The sequence below is a fragment of the Plectropomus leopardus genome, chromosome 22, assembly GCF_026936395.1.
Source record: "Plectropomus leopardus strain MGB_pleo_1.0 chromosome 22, ASM2693639v1, whole genome shotgun sequence".
Taxonomy (NCBI): domain Eukaryota; kingdom Metazoa; phylum Chordata; class Actinopteri; order Perciformes; family Serranidae; genus Plectropomus; species Plectropomus leopardus.
The window spans coordinates 21,687,959-21,708,973 of NC_142197.1; the positions used below are offsets into that span (position 1 = coordinate 21,687,959).

At 37.8% G+C, this 21,015-nt stretch overlaps 2 protein-coding genes across 2 annotated transcripts in view; one reads left to right on the forward strand and one right to left on the reverse strand.

Annotated features, from left to right (window-relative positions):
- Positions 1–234: 234 nt before the first annotated feature.
- Positions 235–4,107, reverse strand: LOC121961211 (apurinic/apyrimidinic endodeoxyribonuclease 1). The gene is made up of 5 exons (XM_042511114.2): positions 3,956–4,107; positions 2,553–2,684; positions 2,284–2,447; positions 2,000–2,192; positions 235–1,305 (listed from the first exon to the last, which is right to left on the reverse strand). The coding sequence occupies exons 2-5, from the start codon at positions 2,611–2,613 to the stop codon at positions 791–793; spliced, it is 933 nt and encodes a 310-aa protein (XP_042367048.2). The 5' UTR covers positions 2,614–2,684; positions 3,956–4,107; the 3' UTR covers positions 235–790.
- Positions 4,108–4,243: 136 nt separating this feature from the next.
- Positions 4,244–21,015, forward strand: part of osgep (O-sialoglycoprotein endopeptidase) — a 53,048-nt gene continuing 36,276 nt past the window's right edge. The window contains exons 1-11 of the mRNA XM_042511293.2: positions 4,244–4,391; positions 5,909–6,028; positions 6,115–6,234; positions 7,504–7,679; positions 7,926–8,021; positions 8,120–8,169; positions 8,953–9,031; positions 9,602–9,667; positions 10,415–10,505; positions 11,750–11,825; positions 12,258–12,356. Coding sequence (XP_042367227.1) covers positions 5,914–6,028; positions 6,115–6,234; positions 7,504–7,679; positions 7,926–8,021; positions 8,120–8,169; positions 8,953–9,031; positions 9,602–9,667; positions 10,415–10,505; positions 11,750–11,825; positions 12,258–12,356 — 968 coding nt within the window. The 5' untranslated portion in view covers positions 4,244–4,391; positions 5,909–5,913. The remainder of the gene's footprint in view (positions 4,392–5,908; positions 6,029–6,114; positions 6,235–7,503; positions 7,680–7,925; positions 8,022–8,119; positions 8,170–8,952; positions 9,032–9,601; positions 9,668–10,414; positions 10,506–11,749; positions 11,826–12,257; positions 12,357–21,015) is intronic.

Genomic DNA, 21,015 nt, shown 5'->3' on the forward strand with positions numbered 1-21,015 from the left:
ACAAAAGCAACTAGAGATAGATTGCTGTGACTTTCTCCTGCAAGTGCAGTGAACTGCGTTTAGTGTAGAATCTTGTTCTAGCAGGAATAAGTTCAAGTTGAATGTTTCCTGTTACACTGTATGCATTTGATCGGGTTGCGTTGTGATTAAAGCATACTGAGCAAAGAAAAGTGTGTTTCAGATCCACTATTATGGAATCATCTTGACTCAGTCTTCAAATAATGAATACAAAGCTTTACAGAAATTCAGTCTTTATTGTTGGTATGTTTTACAACAGAAAATATAACACTGCTTTGGAAAAGAGGCTTAAAACATTTTTGTGCTAGAGCAAGTTACATTTATTTTACAGCAGTGGTTTCATTTCAGACAGTAACACAAAAACATACTGCAGGCTCGGTCCGGCCAGCAGTAGTACAGACAGGCGTCACACTGTGACAGTTTCCCAGACAGGTTTTTGTTGAAAATCAGCTTAGACATTTTCACGAATTTAGTGTTGCATCTTTACAGAATGGGGGTGTATGTCACTGGGTTTATTGACAAGCTTAAATTTTTTGTAGGATAAATGGGCATTGTGAGTCATTTTATTATCATTCCTTGTGAAAAGGTTCAAAGTACTTGACAGCTAAGCTACAGCTGAGCCTACTGAAAGATAGTTTGGGCAGCATTTGTAAGACTTTCCTGCCTAAACTGGCAATGCCTCACTCTCACACACTCACACACACACACAGGCATACTTCAGACATCAGAATGGAAGTACTACGGAAACAGTGAAGGCTGCTCAGACCATGACCTACACAGCTAAGAGCAGCGTGATGGGGCAGTGGTCGCTTCCCAAGGCCTTGTTGCGAATCTTGCTGTCGCACAGGCCTGGCACCAGACTGGACGACAGCAAAAAGTAATCGAGCCTCCAGCCCACATTCTTTGCGCGGGCATTCATCATGTAGGTCCAGAAGGTGTAGGCATTGGTCTGCTCGGGGTACAGCTCGCGGAAGCTGTCGGTGAAACCGGATTCCAGCAGCTGGCTGAAGCCCTCGCGCTCATCCGGGGTGAAGCCTGCGTTTTTCTTGTTCCCTTTGGGGTTTTTCAGGTCTATCTCCTGGTGTGCAACATTGAGGTCGCCACACAGCACCAGGGGCTTCTGCATGTCCAGCTCGCTGAGGTATGCCCGGAAGTCCACGTCCCAGGTTTTGCGGTAATCTAGGCGCACAAGGCCTCTTCCGGCATTTGGCACATAGGTGGTCACCAGATAGAAGTTGGGGAACTCTGCAGTGATGACTCGGCCCTCCTTGTCATGCTCTTCTTTACCTGGTAGATTGGGAGAAGAGGTTCAGTTTCTAACAGAATATGATGCCAGGATTCAAAGACATGTTCAGTTTAATCATTCAGAATGTCAACATTCACTGCGGTGTTAGGTCACACTACAGCTATTCAGCTATTTCCATCAGTCCCTAAAATGCATTATTTTGGATGACACTGCGTGCTGTTATTGGTTAGTACAGGTCATGATGATGCATCGGGGTCAGAGGGGTTTAGGATCCGGGCAAAGAGGTCATGGTAAGGGCTAGTACCACTCAATCTTGGATATTCTCTAAGATTTGAGTTGCAAATTTATTTCCTAATAAATGCGGGTCTCCTCTAAATTTAGTGGTGAAGTTTCACTTTCAATGCGCCTGACATGCTAATGCTCCGTCTGTGCCCAGAGTACGCTCTGCACTCCGACAATGTGGTGCCATTAATAACCAAACCTATATTTTCCATCAGCGCTCATAATGAATGGTCCAGTTTCAAAAATAGAAAATCTATTTGTGGCGGCATATATTATAATCGGGACAGGCCGCCACAAATAAATACATTTGTGAGAAACTCTGAAATAGCTGATAAAAGATATTCGTGCTAATGCCGTAGTCTGATGTTTCTAGGACACCCCAGATTACACACCTGGGTGCAAATCTATAGGCTCAGTGTACAGACTTGTTTTTCAAATGAGAACATCGCTCACCAATGCCATAGGTGACCTTGAGCGGTTCAGTCTTACAGAGCATGGCCACACCACTGTAACCCTCCTTATCATCTGACCCGGCCCAGTACTTGTGAGGATACTCCGGCATTGAGGTAATGTCTGCAGGGAGAGATTTTTCTGCACACTTGGTCTCCTGCAGGCACAAAATATCTGGAGCTTCCTCACGCACCCACTGGGGAGAAGAGCAAAAGTGTTAAATGTTAAAAGCAGCAAAAGTTAACTTGACACATAATTTATACTGCTTTACTTCACTGCAAACTCACATCCAAACCCTTCTTTTTCACCCAGGCCCTCAGACCGTCGACGTTCCAGGAAGTGATCTTCATGTTGGCCTCCCGTCCATCTTTGCTGGTCATTTTGTCAGGAGGATCATCGTACAGTACTGGAGCCTCTGGCTCCTTGGCCTTCTTTGTTTTCTTTGCAGAAGCTGTGAGGTAAGATAAACATATAGGGTCAGAAAGTGGAGGGTCATGTTTTAGTACTTTTGTATTCAGAAGTTGTTTAATATGTAGAAAACAGTACGATGTTGTACCAGCGCCGGAGTCATTCTCCCCGTCTGCAGCCGCATCCTCTGCATTCTTTCCTCTCTTCATACTTGAACTCGCTCTGGCTGCAAACACACCTCGCAGACACACAACACGCACACACAACAGCACACACGCCGCTGCAAAAACAGAAGAGCAATTTAAGTGATGTGTTAATCTGAAACTGAAAGTGTCAAAAGCTTAAAACAATATGCAAGACTTTAACAGTGGATCTCAACTGTACCACAAAGGCCAAAGATTCTGAAGTAATGCTGAAGTTATTGTCAACTGATACTTATATGCTTTTCCTGTTTATATTATTGTACTGCTGGTCAGACAAAATGAGTAATGTGAAGATGTCACCTTGAGTTATGGGACTCTTTGATGGGCATTTTTTTCTCACAAATGTAATGCATTTCATGGGCTTTTTTCTGAGAAAAAAAATTGATAAATCAACCTATAATAAAAATAGTATTTGCACTAATTCTAATTCAGTATATTTGAGTGTTTTTTCAGGGTTTTCATAAAAAGCTTAGAGCCAATGGTGTTTACTAGAGCTGCATGATTATTCAACTTACCATTTGCTTAACTGACAGAGAAAAGAATCACCTATTGTGATGATCTTGTAATCGAAGAAATAGTTCATGCAGAAAATAAAGTTTACAGCCTAAAACATGTAAATATATGTCGTATATCATATGGAACTAAATATATTTGTTTTTTAGGATAACAAAACAACTCAATCGGTAAAATTTGATGAAGACCAACTTTAATATCTTAAATTAGAAAAGTGTGAAAACTTACATGTGTACTAACAGTCATATAGATGCACGTCAGCACGGACTATCTGATACTGGTCGAACTACGATGCGTCCCGTCTTGTAAGGAGAAGAAACTCCGGTCTGAATGTGTTACAAAATGCCTCCACGTATGCATTAATGTTACAAAATAGGGTGGTTGTCGGCCTGTCAAAGTTTAAGTGAGTTTTTAAGGCTTTTGTGAATTCTCTGAAAATGGTGGAGACGCGATCTTTTACTTTGATGTAAGTCGTTCCTGTGGATGATCATATAGCACAAGCACAACAAATACATAATAGTAACAAATACGAGTCATTGGATTGAATAATAACGGCGTGCATGCAGAAGCCATAATCCCAACATCAGAAGAAGCCATTTTGCCGCTTTTACGCGTTACACGTTTAATGGCAAGCTATGCTAACGCTAGCTTATCCTTTGTGACAAAGAGCACAGAGCCAGCAGCAGACGGCCTGAAAATGAGTGGATAATACGCAGCCAGCTAATAAGCTTCCTGCACCGCTTTTTTGATTGACCAACACGTGCAAATGCGGTTAAATGATTTTCATTTCAAACAGCTTACACATATGACGAAAAACAGATGCAAATAACCTTACTTGCACGACCACAACAGGATGTAAAGACAGCCAAGTGCTTCTTCAGTCACTCCCCCTCAAACACTCACAAAGCGCAGCGAAGATTTCTGACCACATGCGTGCTCTACTTAGGGACTATCTAAATGTATGCCTGATATAAAATACTACACACAAAAACACGTTTTTAGTGCGTTTTTTTTTTCCCTCTCGACATAACTACATGGCTATAGCTGCAACACTGCGTCTCACATTATCCAGATATGTTGCTGGACAAAAACATTATTTAAACAAAGCTTTTTGGTTAGGCCATCTTTACCACTACCAGTGGTTAGGACCCCTTGAGACTCCCGTGGAGTAGTTGCAGGAGTTAGCAGAGGCGGTACAATTATCACTTTAAAAGTTCAACTTAAATGAATTTGTTTTAATGTGAACCACCGACGGAAAAAGGAAAAGATAGGTATAACTAATTTTGGTATTCAATGCAGCGTCAATATACCGCAACAATAGTTTGACGGAAACAGTATGCTGTCACTGCTAGCAGCTACACAAACATACCAAGTGTTTAGTATTGGTTTAGCTTTGGCTAATTAAGGACAGCGCGCATGCATGTCACGTTTAATTTAGCATTTTGAGTTACTGTTTAGAATAATGTATCTCCTTATATGATGCGTTGTTATGCATTTTAAAGCACCATTGACAATATGATAATCTAATCTCCCTGTGCTCATGAACACATATTGAATACCTGGTCCAATGCGGTCTAGTTTCCCACATATGACATTTCATTTTAAATATTCTTTAGTCTGTCTTAGATGATCTTGTCCTGATTTGAAACCTCAAACTTAAATTGTTTTCCAGGTTCCTCTTTCTTTGCATTTTCACAAGTAGAAAATGTTGAACAACGTTGTGAACGTTAAACAAATTTTATTGAACAAATCACATTAGTAAGGTATAGTGTTACAGATTTATGTTTTATTTTGTTTTTAACAGAAAATATTCCCCCTCTCCACCCTCTTCTAATCCCTTCCCTACTCATAAAGGTAAATTAATAGAGTGGTTTAATAACATACATAACGATCAAGTTAAATTACAGTTAAAGAGATGCTTAAAATAAACCAAAAAAGTAAGTATAAATCAATAGAAAGAGAAAAAAAAATTGCATTTTAAATCATCGTTCACCTCTCTGGGATAATCTAGTTCAGATTCACCTGTCCTAGGACAGTGAGTTTTGATCTGGACTTGATCTAATGTGGTCTGCATGTGAAAACTGCAGTGAAATCTCCCTTTTATGCATTTGTGCAAATAGAATAAAGGTTTCACAAATGTGAAAGTGGGTTTCAGACAATTTTGAGGCGTTACTCAAAATGCCTAACATGCTTTCACTGCAGGAGGAGGTGTAAAAGCAGAGAAGCGGCTGTAAAGTAATGTTGATTACGTTTTCCTTTAATTTACTCCCTGTGCCCATTAGCTCACCTGGTAGAGCAGACGTCTTATGCTCAAAGGCTCTGCCTTGCTGCAGTAGCTGTGGGTTCAAGACCTGTTTTGGCAATTTTTACTGCATGTCATCCCCTCTCTCTTACACAGTCACTATACAAATAAGGCAAAAAACACCCAAAAATATCTTTAAAAAACCCCATTCTACTTAACTTCTGAATCAGAAGCTGTGAAGTGGGCACTTGTATATAAATGTGCTGCTAGAATAAACTTCACATGTGCAATTCAATTTACTTCCTCCTAAAAAACAACTGATTTTAAAGCTGACCTTGCTCTGCTGTGGAACATGATTCTAGATTAAGAATATGAGATGCAAAGTCTTGGCAGAAATGGGTGTTGAGTCATTTTAAACCACATTTCTTATATTTTACTGCTGTAACAATACACCTCTAGGCTTATATGCAAAGGCAGATTAACTTAGTCTTCACTTCATATTGCTTTTCTTTTTCCTAAAAATGTAAAAAAAAAAAAAAAATTTAGCTGCCATGACTGTAGTGATTGGATTTGAGGGCAGTGCCAATAAGATCGGCATTGGAATCATCAGGGATGGTGAAGTACTTTCCAACCCTAGACGGACCTACATCACACCTCCTGGTCAAGGCAAGTCAGATTATGTCAGATTTACTTCACCGGCGATATGTCAGGATATTGGTCTTGCATTGACAACACATTATTTTACCCACCAGGGTTCATGCCGAGTGACACTGCCAGGCACCACCGTGCTGTCATCCTGACTGTCCTGAAGGAGGCGCTGGAGCAGGCAGGGCTGAAACCTGCAGACATTGACTGTGTGGCATACACCAAAGGTAACGTAACATCCCAGGTGTTCACTTTGTGGTAGAGTAAGACTCACACTTGCCAGATGTTTGTCAAAACATTGTCTCCCAGCAGGAAAAGGTACAATGCCACAACATAAAAACTGCTTTGGAATGGCCTGAGGAAGGTGACACAGAACTTAAGGTGTCGACCTGGCCTCCAGGCTCATCTCTGCAACACTTCACCAATATTTTGTGTAGGATTCTCTGCCAATGAAACAGACTTTGACTACCCGAAGGAACATGCATTTACATTTATTTAAAAATTAGAAGAAAAAAATCAGAGCTTTGATTCTCTGCCTGAACCTGACAGGGCTCAGCCTGACCTGCCTGGTTAGGGGTGTAATTTATGACTATTCCCTCTGACTTGAATCTCTTGCCAAATTAACACTAATTTCTTTCTTTTTTTTTTTTTTATGAAACTCTTGTGAACTGTCTCATGCTGAATTAGCACTTTGGCAAGAGTTTTAAATTTGAATAAAGAGGGAAAGAGAGACAAAGAGGGGGGAGAGAGGGAAAGTGGGAAAGTGACAGAATGTAGCAAATCAGGGGAGAGAGAGTGAGCACAGATGAGAGAGGGATGGAAAACGAGAGAGAGAGAAAGCAAGGGGTGCTGCAAGGTGAAGTGGTCAGCAGTTACTGTTTCTCCCTCCCCAGCAGTTGAGAGTGGTGTTCAGCATCTACGCGCTGCACCACCATCGGCGTGTGTACTAGACGCACTGAGTGGCGCTGCCTGCATTGCTGAACCTGTCATGCACGAGATGACAGACACAGAAGGAGGAGAAGGGTTGCGAGGAAACACGCCAGCCTTTAGCTGTAATGCATGTTTTAATATTTTTTACAAAATAAATCATAATATATAAAATGTAAAATATTATAGGCCTATTTATACAGTATAAATTCAGGTTTTCAAACGGGCTCGGGCCCAAAACTGCTGCATGGGTCTGGCTCGGGTCGGGCGTGGACAGAAAATGTGCGGGTTCATATAGCATCAGGCCTGATTTTTGGGCACAATCTAAGCTGTACAGCCAATAGGGATGCCCTTTCACTGAAATAACCTGTGATTGGTCCAAGTCTCCATCAAAAGCTGGATTTTCTAAAGCCTAAAAACAGAGCCAAGAGGAGCCTGCCTGCAGTGCCTGCAAGGTGTCATCAAACTGCTCTCTGTGATGTTCTCTGAAACATAGATAAAATGTCTTTTATAACTCCAAAGTGACAAAAACATCTCTTTCTTTCTCTTCTGTGTTTCTTCTCCTTCAGGTCCTGGTATGGGTGCCCCCTTGGTGATAGTGGCTCTGGTGGCTCGTACAGTCGCACAGCTGTGGGGGAAGCCACTCCTTGGTGTCAACCACTGTATCGGACACATTGAGATGGGTCGACTCATCACACAAGCCAACAACCCTACCGTGCTGTATGTCAGTGGAGGGAACACACAGGTTAGTTTAAATGAAGGAATGAAACCTTTATTGCCCCAAAGGGAATTTGTCTTGCACTGAGAGCATGAAAACACAAACAACAAGACATCAATATCCATACTGGTCAACACATAATAATTAAATAATAATAATTGTAGTTATGTAGTACTTCTGATGATCAGTTGTCAGTTGAGCAGTGTTGGCAGAGCTGTTATATACGCTGAGTTATAAATTCAGTAGATGCAAACGTAATTTCTTCCTTTGCAGGTTATTGCATACTCAGAGCGGCGGTATAGAATATTTGGGGAGACCATCGACATTGCAGTTGGCAACTGTCTGGACAGATTCGCCAGAGTCATAAAGGTGTGCACTGTTATGGTCTTCAATAGAGCAACTGCTTGCCTTTTACCTAATGTGATAGGTGTGTATCAGTACTTCTTAGTTTCTGTTTTTGCACTCAGATTTCCAATGACCCCAGTCCAGGCTACAACATAGAGCAGATGGCCAAAAAGTGAGTAAAGTCAGTAAGCAGCTTAAATGTTGTGTGCTTATTAGTCAGTCCTACCATGATTTCATAATATTTTGATTGCAACAATGAATCCAAATTAAGCTAATCTCCTTGAATTTTGAACAACCTTTCAATTTTATCCAAACGTCACAAATTTAACAACTTTCACTGCACAGCGTATTGATCCGCTCAGCCTCTCTCTTTCTTTCTTTTATCATGAGGCACCTGCACCTTGGACAATGTCTCACACACACTGACTGGGTAAATGTTAGCAATATACAGCTAATGTTACCCAGCGTTTATTAATTGGTTTAATGACTGAGTTGAGACATTTTGGTGTTTGCATGAGCACCACCGCAACCCAAACAAGTGAGCTCGTCTGTAACTCTTCCTGTTGATCACTGTGTTTACAAACAGGCCGGCCTGTTTCATTCTCGCAGATTTTGCTTTTGCCCTCTTAATTTTCCTGATTTTCCTGGCTGTAACTTATGTAACTTTGGACCAGCTGAGATTTTTTATAAATATTTGTTTAATTTAACACCAATATTGGCTCTTAAATGCACTATATCATGATGTACATAGGATGTAATTGTAAATTTGGAAAAAAAAAACAACCCAGAAATATGTAGCCACTTGCTTCACAATTGTTTTAGAAAACCTGCTGTGAAATCAGGCATTTCAGTCAACAAGAAATCACAAAAGCTGCCCGAGAAATCCTGGAGGGACTGAATAGCTGTTTTACACTGATATTTCCGACTTAACTTTGCTTCCTGTCCCTGCTGTTAGAGGGAGTCAGTATGTGGAGCTGCCGTATACAGTAAAAGGAATGGACGTCTCATTTTCTGGGATTTTATCCTATATTGAGGTAAGTGGTTTGTTTGTCTTTGGATCTATTTATCTACAAAACATTGTCATCTGAACAATGATTTAATAATCTCTGTTGTCTTTTGACTTGGTGTCAGGGGTACTCGGTTTCGGGCCTGCTGGCCATTTTGTAAGTCACACTGAAAAACGCAGACGCAGATGATTGGCAAAATGCCAGATATCGGCACCAATAATCAGCCTGACTGATAATCTGTCGAGCCCTACTTTAATACGCTTTGGAGACAGTGTGCAAACGTGATTGACACAACATGAAGTGGTATTTTATTTTTAGATGTGCAAAAACTTTGGACAAGAAAAAAACAGACTCAGTGTACAAAAGCCTTTAGTCACAGTGACTTTGACCTTTGACAACCAAAATCTAATCAATTCTTTTCCTGCCGGTGCTGTTGTTGGCACGGAGGCACAAAAAGTGCTAAGGGAGTAACGCCCCCTGACCCCCCAAACAGAGGCTGGTTATTTATTATTTATGTATGAATTCATGAATGATACTAGATGCTACAGTGTGATGCCTACAACTACATCATTCTATTGGTTTCTTTTTCTTCTGTAGGAAGTTGCTCATAAGATGCTGAGTTCTGGTCAGTGTGCAGCAGAGGATCTGTGTTTCTCCCTACAGGTAATAACAACCATCACTATCAGTCTGTTAATATTCATTCATTCAACTTTTATTTAAATTTCGGGCAGTCATTGAGGGCAAGCCTTTATTTTCAATGATGTCGAGAGCACAGACAGCCGGAGAAAGAACAGACAGGCTGAACACCATTACAAACAGTTCTATTCAAAAGTAAACATAGTTTTAAACTGGCCCATAGTAATGTATGTTGCAAGATGTTCCAGGTAGATGCTGCAGAAAACTAAGAGCAGATTTTCCAAATTCAGTAATTGTCCGGGGAACATTAAGCATTAAGAAGTCACTTGAACGTATAGAATAATTACTGTGACCGGCATAATAAAGTGCTGAAGTATTGTGGCATGTGGCACCTTTCAAGACTTTATAAATGAAAAAAAACAGTGCATCTCTTCTGACAGATAAAGGTGCCCATCCCACCTTGTCATATAAAATGCAACGATGGGTGGAGAAACTGTTACCAGTAATGAGTGCAAAGTGATAAACTGAGTCCAGTGAATAGAAAGTTGAGGCAGAAGATTGTCTATAAATATCCATAATCCAACACGTTTCCTACAAAACAAAGGTGTATTTGATTTGTTTCTGTGTAAGTTTCCAATTTTTTGTTATAATTTTCTTGCAATATCTCAAAATGTATATGTAAGTTTCGTGCTGCTCTAGTTAAAAAAAAAAAAAAAAAAAATAGAATTCCAGATTTTGTCAATGTTGCCCAACACTAACGCCTCCCTCTTGCAGGAGACCGTGTTCTCCATGCTGGTGGAGATCACAGAGAGGGCCATGGCTCACTGCGGCTCCCAAGAGGTCCTCATCGTGGGGGGCGTTGGCTGTAAGTACCTCAGACATGGATATTTAAAGGAAGAAATTCAGTTTAAAATATTTGAACCCTGTTGAAAAATCTCTGTGATGTCTCCTGTGCCCGTGTGTGGGGTTGTTTGGTGCATTTTTCATTATCAAGTGCCCAAATGTAGAGATATTTCCTGACACACTACACTGTGATGTTTTTTGTGACATACTGTACTTTGAAATTTTTTATTTTTTGTTTGTTTTGCAAGATATTATACTATAACGCTTTTTTTCTTTGCAGTTATTTTTGCGACATACTATACTAGGGATTTTTTTTGTAACCTAATTTACTGTGATGTTTTTTTCAACATACAATGCCATTTTTTAAATGAACATTTTTGTGGCTCTATTGTAATTTGAAAGTGGCAGGGGGCTTGCTACATACTGTACTTTGGCTATTTTTCAACATTCTTTATTGAGACATTTTTCTTTCGACATACTACACTATCACCAACTGAATGTGACTGTGACATTTTTTATTAATATTTTGTGGCATACCTCACTATCAAGTTTTTTTTGTTTTTTTTTTTTTGCATTGTTTTGCAACATACCAGGGATTTCCACACATTCTTTTATGTGTGGCGGCCCGCCACATTTATATCATCCGCTGCCACAGTTAGATTTTTGCAGCTGGACTGTTAATTAGGAGCGGTATTAAAATATATCCACCATTATTTGGCAGTTATTTAGCATTTAGCACCAGTTATTTATAGTGCAGTAGAGGCAGAGACAGAATTTCAGGTGAGGAGATCTGATCAGCTGTGAATGAATCTGTGAATGAATCAACAGATCAGTTATCCATCCCGTGATTGATATTCACTTCACAGGACAAAAAAGAACTCATGAAGAGCTCCGCCTGCTGAGTTGCATTCACAGAACTGCAAAACCATTGAATATTTGGGTCAGAACACAGACTGATCAAAATGGACACACAGCAATTTAAAAGATCACATTTGACCATACATACCATACAGTGATGCTTTTTTTGGCAACAGATTATACTGTATTATTATTTTTTGCAGCATTCTCTGTTATGGTGTTTTTTTTGCAACATAAAATGTGATTATTATATATGATTTTTCAGTATACTGTATATATATAAAATAATATGCTATTAAATTTTAATGACAATTTTTTTACTTAGTAAAACATGTCATAGCATACTGTACTTAGACTTTTCTAATTAAAGTCTTACATTCATGTCTTCACCTCTTATTTGCTCTGCAGGTAATCTGCGTCTGCAGGAGATGATGGGGGTGATGTGTAAGGAGAGAGGAGCCAAGCTGTTTGCCACAGATGAAAGGTAAACCAGCTGTTCTACGCTCACTTTGATTTTCATTGAAATGACAGTAGTTGGCTTTTAATTAAAAATCTAACTTATTTAACTTATGGACTTCGAGTTGATGAATTAATTTTAATAAACACATTGCCGAAGACAAGGTGCTGTTGAACGGCACTGTGGTTTCAAGTACAGCGAAAAATATAAACACATTTTTTGTAAAATAGTTTGCAGCAGTGACAAGTGTATGTAAGTGGTAGTAAAGGCTGAACATGACGACAGTGTTATGGTCCTTTAAGATATGTTGACATTTGAGTTAGCTGTTGTATGATTTTGTGGAAATTGCTTTTGTCATTTTGCTACATCACAAACAGTGAAAATAGTCTAAGATTTCAGTCTTTCACAACATTGTGTTCCAGGTTCAGTCCAGATAACAGTGCTCACTTTGTGCCATAGATTCTGCATAGACAATGGAGCAATGATAGCTCAAGCCGGCTGGGAGATGTTTAGGTCTGGTCAGGTAACGAAGCTGGAAGACTCATGGATTACACAAAGGTAGGCTTTATGTTATTGGTTCTTTTTGTCTCTTCACACTATGCTGTTCTCATTTGTCTGTATCTGTATTGTTCGAAATAGTATGAAATAGTGATAGCATCGCATGGCACACAAAAGGACATAAAAAATTCCATCCAAAATAGCACACAGTCATGCTACAGCATGTCACACAAAAAAGGACAGGAAAGTCAGTATAACATTTCGTCCAAAATAGCATGAACAAACTCATAGTGTAGCATGTTGTTTAAACTAGCATGAAAGGCAATAGTATAGCATTTTGCCCAAAATACTACAAAAAAGTTATATACATGTTGTCTGAAATAGCATAAATATGTCATAGTATAATATGTCGTCCAAAGATAGAATAAAAACGTTATAGTATGCTATGCCGTCCAAAATGAAATTATAAAAGTCATAGTGTAGTATGTTTTACAAAATATGAAAAAAGTCATAGTATACTATAGTATGCTGTCCAAAATACCATAAAGTGATACTATAGTAAGTTGTCTGAAAAAGCATGAAAACATCATGCAAAATCATGTCATCCAAAATAGCAAAAATAAAATCATATTATACCATGTCTTACAAGACAGCATGACAAAATCATACGATAGTATGTCCTCCTAAATAGCATAAAATCATCATAGTAAAGTATGCCCTCCAAAATAGCATAGGAACATCATAGTACCTGTTATCGTAAGTAACATAAAAACATCATAGTGTACTGTGTTGTCCAAAATAGCAAGTTATAGTGTATTATGATGTCCAATATATCATGAAAAAGTGATACTATAATATGTCATCCAAAATAGAATTAAAAGTCATAGTGTACTATGTTGGCCAAAATAGCATAATAGACATAGTATAATATGAAATTAAAAAAAATAATAATTTAAAATTAAAATTTAATCAAAATGGTCATAGTATACTGTGTCGTCACAAATAGCATATAAACGACTTACTATATTGTGTTTTCCAAAATACCAAAAAAATTATACATTAGTATGTCATCCAAAATAGCATAAAACCATCATAGTGCGCTATGTTGTCCAAAGTACCATAAAAACCTCATAGTATAATATCTTGTCCAAATGGCATGAAAAAGTCATAGTTTAGTATGTTGTCCAAGATGGCATGAATATAATCATGGTGTAGTATATTGCTATACGATGTACGATGACATGAAAGCGCCATAGTATAGTACATTGTCCAAAATGGCCTAAAAATGTCATAGTATAGTATGTCGTACAATATGTCCTTAAAAAAACATAGTATGTCATCAAAAAATGGTCTAAAAACGTCATACTACAACATGTAATCAAAAAACGACTGAAAAACTACACAGTGTAGCATGTCGTAAAATCTGAAAATATGACATGTCAAATCAGAGGGCTGAAGACAACTTAGAATAGCATGTTGAGACACGTCATAGTGTAGCATATCAAAAGAAGAGCCAAAAAAGCCCCAAAAGTCATAATATAGCTTGTTGAAAATGTGTCCGAATACCGCAGAATATAGAGAATATGGCAAAAATAACAAATTTTGCAAAAAAATGGCTCTAATCTCAAATTTTGACATGTCCCAACAATGTCTGAAAAAACAATTTCCTCCAGAGACTCGCCATAGCATAGCATGTTGAAAACAAGGCCAAAAAAAGCCCAAAAAGTCATTAAAAAGCATGTTGAAAAAATGAACAAAAATCGCATACTATAGTATGGCAAAAATCTAAAATTTTTTACACGTCCCAAAAATGGCTGAAAACCGCTTATTATAGCTCATAGAGACGTGCCATAGTATAGCATGTTGAAAACAAGGCCAAAATAAGCCCACAAAGTCATAAAAAAGCATGTTGAAAAAATGAACAAAAATCGCATACTATAGTATGGCAAAAATCTAAAATTTTTTACACGTCCCAAAAATGGCTGAAAACCGCTTATTATAGCTCATAGAGACGTGCCATAGTATAGCATGTTGAAAACAAGGCCAAAATAAGCCCAAAAAGTCATAAAAAAGCATGTTGAAAAAATGGACAAAAATCGCATACTATAGTATGGCAAAAATCTAAAATTTTTTACACGTCCCAAAAGTGGCTGAAAACCGCTTATTATAACACATAGAGAAGCGCCATAGCATAGCATGTTGAAAAGAAGGCCAAAAAAGCCCAAAAAGTCATAAAAAAGCATGTTGAAAAAATGGCCAAAAATCGCATACTATAGTATGGCAAAAATCTCAAATTTTGATACATCTCAAAAATGGCTGAAAACCACTTATTATAGCTCATAGAGACCCGCCATAGCATAGCATGTTGAAAAGAAGGCCAAACAAAGCCCAAAAAGTCATAAAAAATCATGTTGAAAAAATGGCCAAAAATCGCATACTATAGTATGGCAAAAATCTCAAATTTTGACATGTCCCAAAAATGGCTGAAAACCGCTTATTATAGCTCCTAGAGAGGCGTTATAGCATAACATGTTGAAAACAAGGCTAAAATAAGCCCACAAAGTCATAAAAAAGCATGTTGAAAAAATGGAAAAAAATGGCATACTATAGTATGGCAAAAATCTCAAATTTTTTACACGTCCCAAAAATGGCTGCAAACCGCTTATTATAGCTCATAGAGACGTGCCATAGTATATCATGTTGAAAAGAAGGCCAAAAAAAGCCCAAAAAGTCATAAAAAAGCATGTTGAAAAAATGGCCAAAAATCGCATACTATGGTATGGCAAAAATCTCAAATTTTGACACGTCCCAAAAATGGCTGAAAACCGCTTATTATAGCTCATAGAGACGTGCCATAGTATATCATGTTGAAAATAGGGCCAAAAAAAGCCCAAAAAGTCATTAAAAAGCATGTTGAAAAAATGGACAAAAATCGCATACTATAGTATGGCAAAAATCTCAAATTTTGATATGTCCCAAAAATGGCTGAAAACCGCTTATTATAGCTCATAGAGACACGCCATAGCATAGCATGTTGAAAAGAAGGCCAAAAAAAGCCCAAAAAGTCATAAAAAAGCATGTTGAAAAAATGGCCAAAAAACGCATACTATAGTATGGTAAAAATCTCAAATTTTGACACGTCCCAAAAATGGCTGAAAACCGCTTATTATAGCTCATAGAGACGCGCCATAGCATAGCATGTTGAAAAGAAGGCCAAAAAAGTCAAAAAAAGAATGTTGCAAAAATGGACAAAAATCGCATACTATAGTATGGCAAAAATCTAAAATTTTGACACGTCCCAAAAATGGCTGAAAACCTCTTATTATAGCTCATAGAGACGTGCCATAGCATAGCATGTTGAAAAGAAGGCCAAAAAAAGCCCAAAAAGTCATAAAAAAGCATGTTGAAAAAATGGACAAAAATCGCATACTATAGTATGGCAAAAATCTCAAATTTTGACACGTCCCAAAAATGGCTGAAAACCGCTTATTATAGCTCATAGAGACGCGCCATAGCATAGCATGTTGAAAAGAAGGCCAAAAAAGCCCAAAAAGTCATAAAAAAGCATGTTGAAGAAATGGACAAAAAAACGCATACTGTAGTATGGCAAAAATCTCAAATTTTGATACGTCCCAAAAATGGCTGAAAACCGCTTATTATAGCTCATAGAGATGTGCCAAAGCATAGCATGTTGAAAAGAAGGCCAAAAAAAGCCCAAAAAGTCATAAAAAAGCATGTTGAAGAAATGGAAAAAAATCGCATACTATAGTATGGCAAAAATCTCAAATTTTGACACGTCCCAAAAATGGCTGAAAACCGCTTATTATAGCTCATAGAGACGCGCCATAGCATAGCATGTTGAAAACAAGGCCAAAAAAAGCCCAAAAAGTCATAAAAAAGCGTGTTGAAAAAATGGACAAAAATCGCATACTATAGTATGGCAAAAATCTCAAATTTTGACACGTCCCAAAAATGGCTGAAAACCACTCATTATAGCTCATAGAGACGCGCCAATGCATAGCATGTTGAAAAGAAGGCCAAAAAAAGCCCAAAAAGTCATAAAAAAGCATGTTGAAAAAATGGACAAAAATCGCATACTATAGTATGGCAAAAATCTCAAATTTTGACACGTCCCAAAAATGGCTGAAAACCACTTATTATAGCTCATAGAGACGCGCCATAGCATAGCATGTTGAAAAGAAGGCCAAAAAAGCCCAAAAAGTCATAAAAAAGCATGTTGAAGAAATGGACAAAAAAACGCATACTATAGTATGGCAAAAATCTCAAATTTTGATACGTCCCAAAAATGGCTGAAAACCGCTTATTATAGCTCATAGAGATGCGCCAAAGCATAGCATGTTGAAAAGAAGGCCAAAAAAAGCCCAAAAAGTCATAAAAAAGCATGTTGAAGAAATTGAAAAAAATCGCATACTATAGTATGGCAAAAATCTCAAATTTTGACACGTCCCAAAAATGGCTGAAAACCGCTTATTATAGCTCATAGAGACGCGCCATAGCATAGCATGTTGAAAAGAAGGCCAAAAAAAGCCCACAAAGTCATAAAAAAGCATGTTGAAAAAATGGACAAAAATCGCATACTATAGTATGGCAAAAATCTCAAATTTTGACACGTCCCAAAAATGGCTGAAAACCGCTTATTATAGCTCATAGAGACGCGCCATAGCATAGCATGTTGAAAAGAAGGCCAAAAAAAGCCCAAAAAGTCATAAAAAAGCATGTTGAAGAAATGGACAAAAATCGCATACTATAGTATGGCAAAAATCTCAAATTTTGACACGTCCCAAAAATGGCTGAAAACCGCTTATTATAGCTCATAGAGATGCGCCATAGCATAGCATGTTGAAAAGAAGGCCAAAAAAAGCCCAAAAAGTCATAAAAAAGCATGTTGAAGAAATGGACAAAAATCGCATACTATAGTATGGCAAAAATCTCAAATTTTGACACGTCCCAAAAATGGCTGAAAACCGCTTATTATAGCTCATAGAGACGCGCCATAGCATAGCATGTTGAAAAGAAGGCCAAAAAAGCCCAAAAGTCATAAAAAGCATGTTGAAAAATGGACAAAAATCGCATACTATAGTATGGCAAAATCTCAAATTTTGACACGTCCCAAAAACGGCTGAAAACTGCTTATTATAGCTCATAGAGACTCGCCATAGCATTGCATGTTGAAAAGAAGGCCAAAAAAAGCCCAAAAGTCATAAAAAGCATGTTGAAAAATGGACAAAAATCGCATACTATAGTATGGCAAAAATCTCAAATTTTGACACGTCCCAAAAATGGCTGAAAACCACTTATTATAGCTCATAGAGGCGCGCCATAGCATAGCATGTTGAAAAGAAGGCCAAAAAAAGCCCACAAAGTCATAAAAAGCATGTTGAAGAAATGGACAAAAATCGCATACTATAGTATGGCAAAAATCTCAAATTTTGACACGTCCCAAAAATGGCTGAAAACCGCTTATTATAGCTCATAGAGGCGCGCCATAGCATAGCATGTTGAAAAGAAGGCCAAAAAAAGCCCACAAAGTCATAAAAAAGCATGTTGAAAAATGGACAAAAATCGCATACTATAGTATGGCAAAAATCTCAAATTTTGACACGTCCCAAAAATGGCTGAAAACCGCTTATTATAGCTCATAGAGACGCGCCATAGCATAGCATGTTGAAAAGAAGGCCAAAAAAGCCCACAAAGTCATAAAAAGCATGTTGAAAAATGGACAAAAATCGCATACTATAGTATGGCAAAAATCTCAAATTTTGACACGTCCCAAAAATGGCTGAAAACCGCTTATTATAGCTCATAGAGGCGCCGCCATAGCATAGCATGTTGAAAAGAAGGCCAAAAAAGCCCAAAAAGTCATAAAAATCATGTTGAAAAATGGACAAAATCGCATACTATAGTATGGCAAAAATCTCAAATTTTGACATCGTCCCAAAAATGGCTGCAAACCGCTTATTATAGCTCATAGAGACGCCATCATAGCATAGCATGTTGAAAAGAAGGCCAAAAAAAGCCCAAAAAGTCATAAAAAAGCATGTTGAAAAAATGGACAAAAATCGCATACTATAGTATGGCAAAAATCTCAAATTTTGACACGTCCCAAAAATGGCTGCAAACCGCTTATTATAGCTCATAGAGGCGCGCCATAGCATAGCATGTTGAAAAGAAGGCCAAAAAAGCCCAAAAAGTCAGAAAAAGGCATGTTGAAAAAACAGACAAAAATCGCATACTATAGTATGGCAAAAATCTCAAATTTTGACATGTCCCAAAAACGGCAGGAAACCGCTTATGATAGCTCATAGAGACGCCATAGCATAGCATGTTGAAAAGAAGGCCAAAAAGCCCAAAAAGTCATAAAAAGCATGTTGAAAAAATGGACAAAATCGCATACTATAGTATGGCAAAAATCTCAAATTTTGACACGTCCCAAAAATGGCTGAAAACCGCTTATTATAGCTCATAGAGACGCCATAGCATAGCATGTTGAAAAGAAGGCCAAAAAAGCCCACAAAGTCATAAAAAGCATGTTGAAAAAATGGACAAAAATCGCATACTATAGTATGGCAAAATCTCAAATTTTGACACGTCCCAAAAATGGCTGAAAACCGCTTATTATAGCTCATAGAGACGCGCCATAGCATAGCATGTTGAAAAGAAGGCCAAAAAAAGCCCAAAAAGTCATAAAAAAGCATGATGAAGAAATGGAAAAAAATCGCATACTATAGTATGGCAAAAATCTCAAATTTTGACACGTCCCAAAAATGGCTGAAAACCGCTTATTATAGCTCATAGAGACGCCATAGCATAGCATGTTGAAAAGAAGGCCAAAAAAGCCCACAAAGTCATAAAAAGCATGTTGAAAAAATGGACAAAATCGCATACTATAGTATGGCAAAAATCTCAAATTTTGACCGTCCCAAAAATGGCTGAAAACTGCTTATTATAGCTCATAGAGACGCCATAGCATAGCATGTTGAAAAGAAGGCCAAAAAGCCCAAAAAGTCATAAAAAGCATGTTGAAAAATGGACAAAATCGCATACTATAGTATGGCAAAAATCTCAAATTTTGACACGTCCCAAAAATGGCTGAAAACCGCTTATTATAGCTCATAGAGACGCCATAGCATAGCATGTTGAAAAGAAGGCCAAAAAAGCCCAAAAAGTCATAAAAAGCATGTTGAAGAAATGGACAAAAATCGCATACTGTAGTATGGCAAAAATCTCAAATTTTGACACGTCCCAAAAATGGCTGGAAACCGTTTATTATAGCTCATAGAGATGCGCCATAGCATAGCATGTTGAAAAGAAGGCCAAAAAAAGCCCAAAAAGTCATAAAAAAGCATGTTGAAAAAATGGACAAAAATCGCATACTATAGTATGGCAAAAATCTCAAATTTTGACACGTCCCAAAAATGGCTGAAAACCACTCATTATAGCTCATAGAGACGCGCCATAGCATAGCATGTTGAAAAGAAGGCCAAAAAAAGCCCAAAAAGTCATAAAAAAGCATGTTAAAGAAATGGAAAAAAATCGCATACTATAGTATGGCAAAAATCTCAAATTTTGGCATGTCCCAAAAATGGCTGAAAACCGCTTATTATAGCTCACAGAGATGTGCCATAGCATACCTTGTTGAAAAAGGGCCAAAAAAAAGGCCAGAAAGTCATAATATAGCATGTTGAAAAAATGACCAAAAATCACATACTATAGTATGGCAAAAAATCTCAAATTTTGACACGTCCCCAAAAATGGCTGAAAACCGCTTATTATAGCTCATAGAGACGCCATAGCATAGAATGTTGAAAAGAAGGCCAAAAAAAGCCCACAAAGTCATAAAAAAGCATGTTGAAAAAATGGACAAAAATCGCATACTATAGTATGGCAAAAATCTCAAATTTTGACACGTCCCAAAAATGGCTGAAAACTGCTTATTATAGCTCATAGAGACGCGCCATAGCATAGCATGTTGAAAAGAAGGCCAAAAAAAGCCCAAAAAGTCATAAAAAAGCATGTTGAAAAAATGGACAAAAATCGCATACTATAGTATGGCAAAAATCTCAAATTTTGACACGTCCCAAAAATGGCTGAAAACCGCTTATTATAGCTCATAGAGACGCGCCATAGCATAGCATGTTGAAAAGAAGGCCAAAAAAAGCCCAAAAAGTCATAAAAAAGCATGTTGAAAAAATGGACAAAAATCGCATACTATAGTATGGCAAAAATCTCAAATTTTGACACGTCCCAAAAATGGCTGAAAACCACTCATTATAGCTCATAGAGACGCGCCATAGCATAGCATGTTGAAAAGAAGGCCAAAAAAAGCCCAAAAACTCATAAAAAAGCATGTTAAAGAAATGGAAAAAAATCGCATACTATAGTATGGCAAAAATCTCAAATTTTGACACGTCCCAAAAATGGCTGAAAACTGCATATTATAGCTCATAGAGGCCATATAGCATAGCATGTTGAAAAGAAGGCCAAAAAAGCCCACAAAGTCATAAAAAAGCATGTTGAAAAATGGACAAAAATACATACTATAGTATGGCAAAAATCTCAAATTTTGACACGTCCCAAAATGGCTGAAACCTGTTTATGATAGCTCATAGAGACACGCCATAGCATAGCATGGTGAAAAGAAGGCCAAAAAAGCCCAAAAAGTCATAAAAAGCATGTTGAAAAAATGGACAAAATCGCA

Coding starts and splice junctions, on each gene's coding strand:
- LOC121961211 (XM_042511114.2), bottom strand. CDS start 2,613: ATGAAGAGAGGAAAGAATGCAGAGGATGCGGCTGCAGACGGGGAGAAT. Junction 2,448..2,552: donor GGAGAATGACTCCGGCGCTG/GTACAACATCGT, acceptor CTTACCTCACAG/CTTCTGCAAAGAAAACAAAG. Junction 1,306..1,999: donor CAAGGTCACCTATGGCATTG/GTGAGCGATGTT, acceptor CCAATCTACCAG/GTAAAGAAGAGCATGACAAG.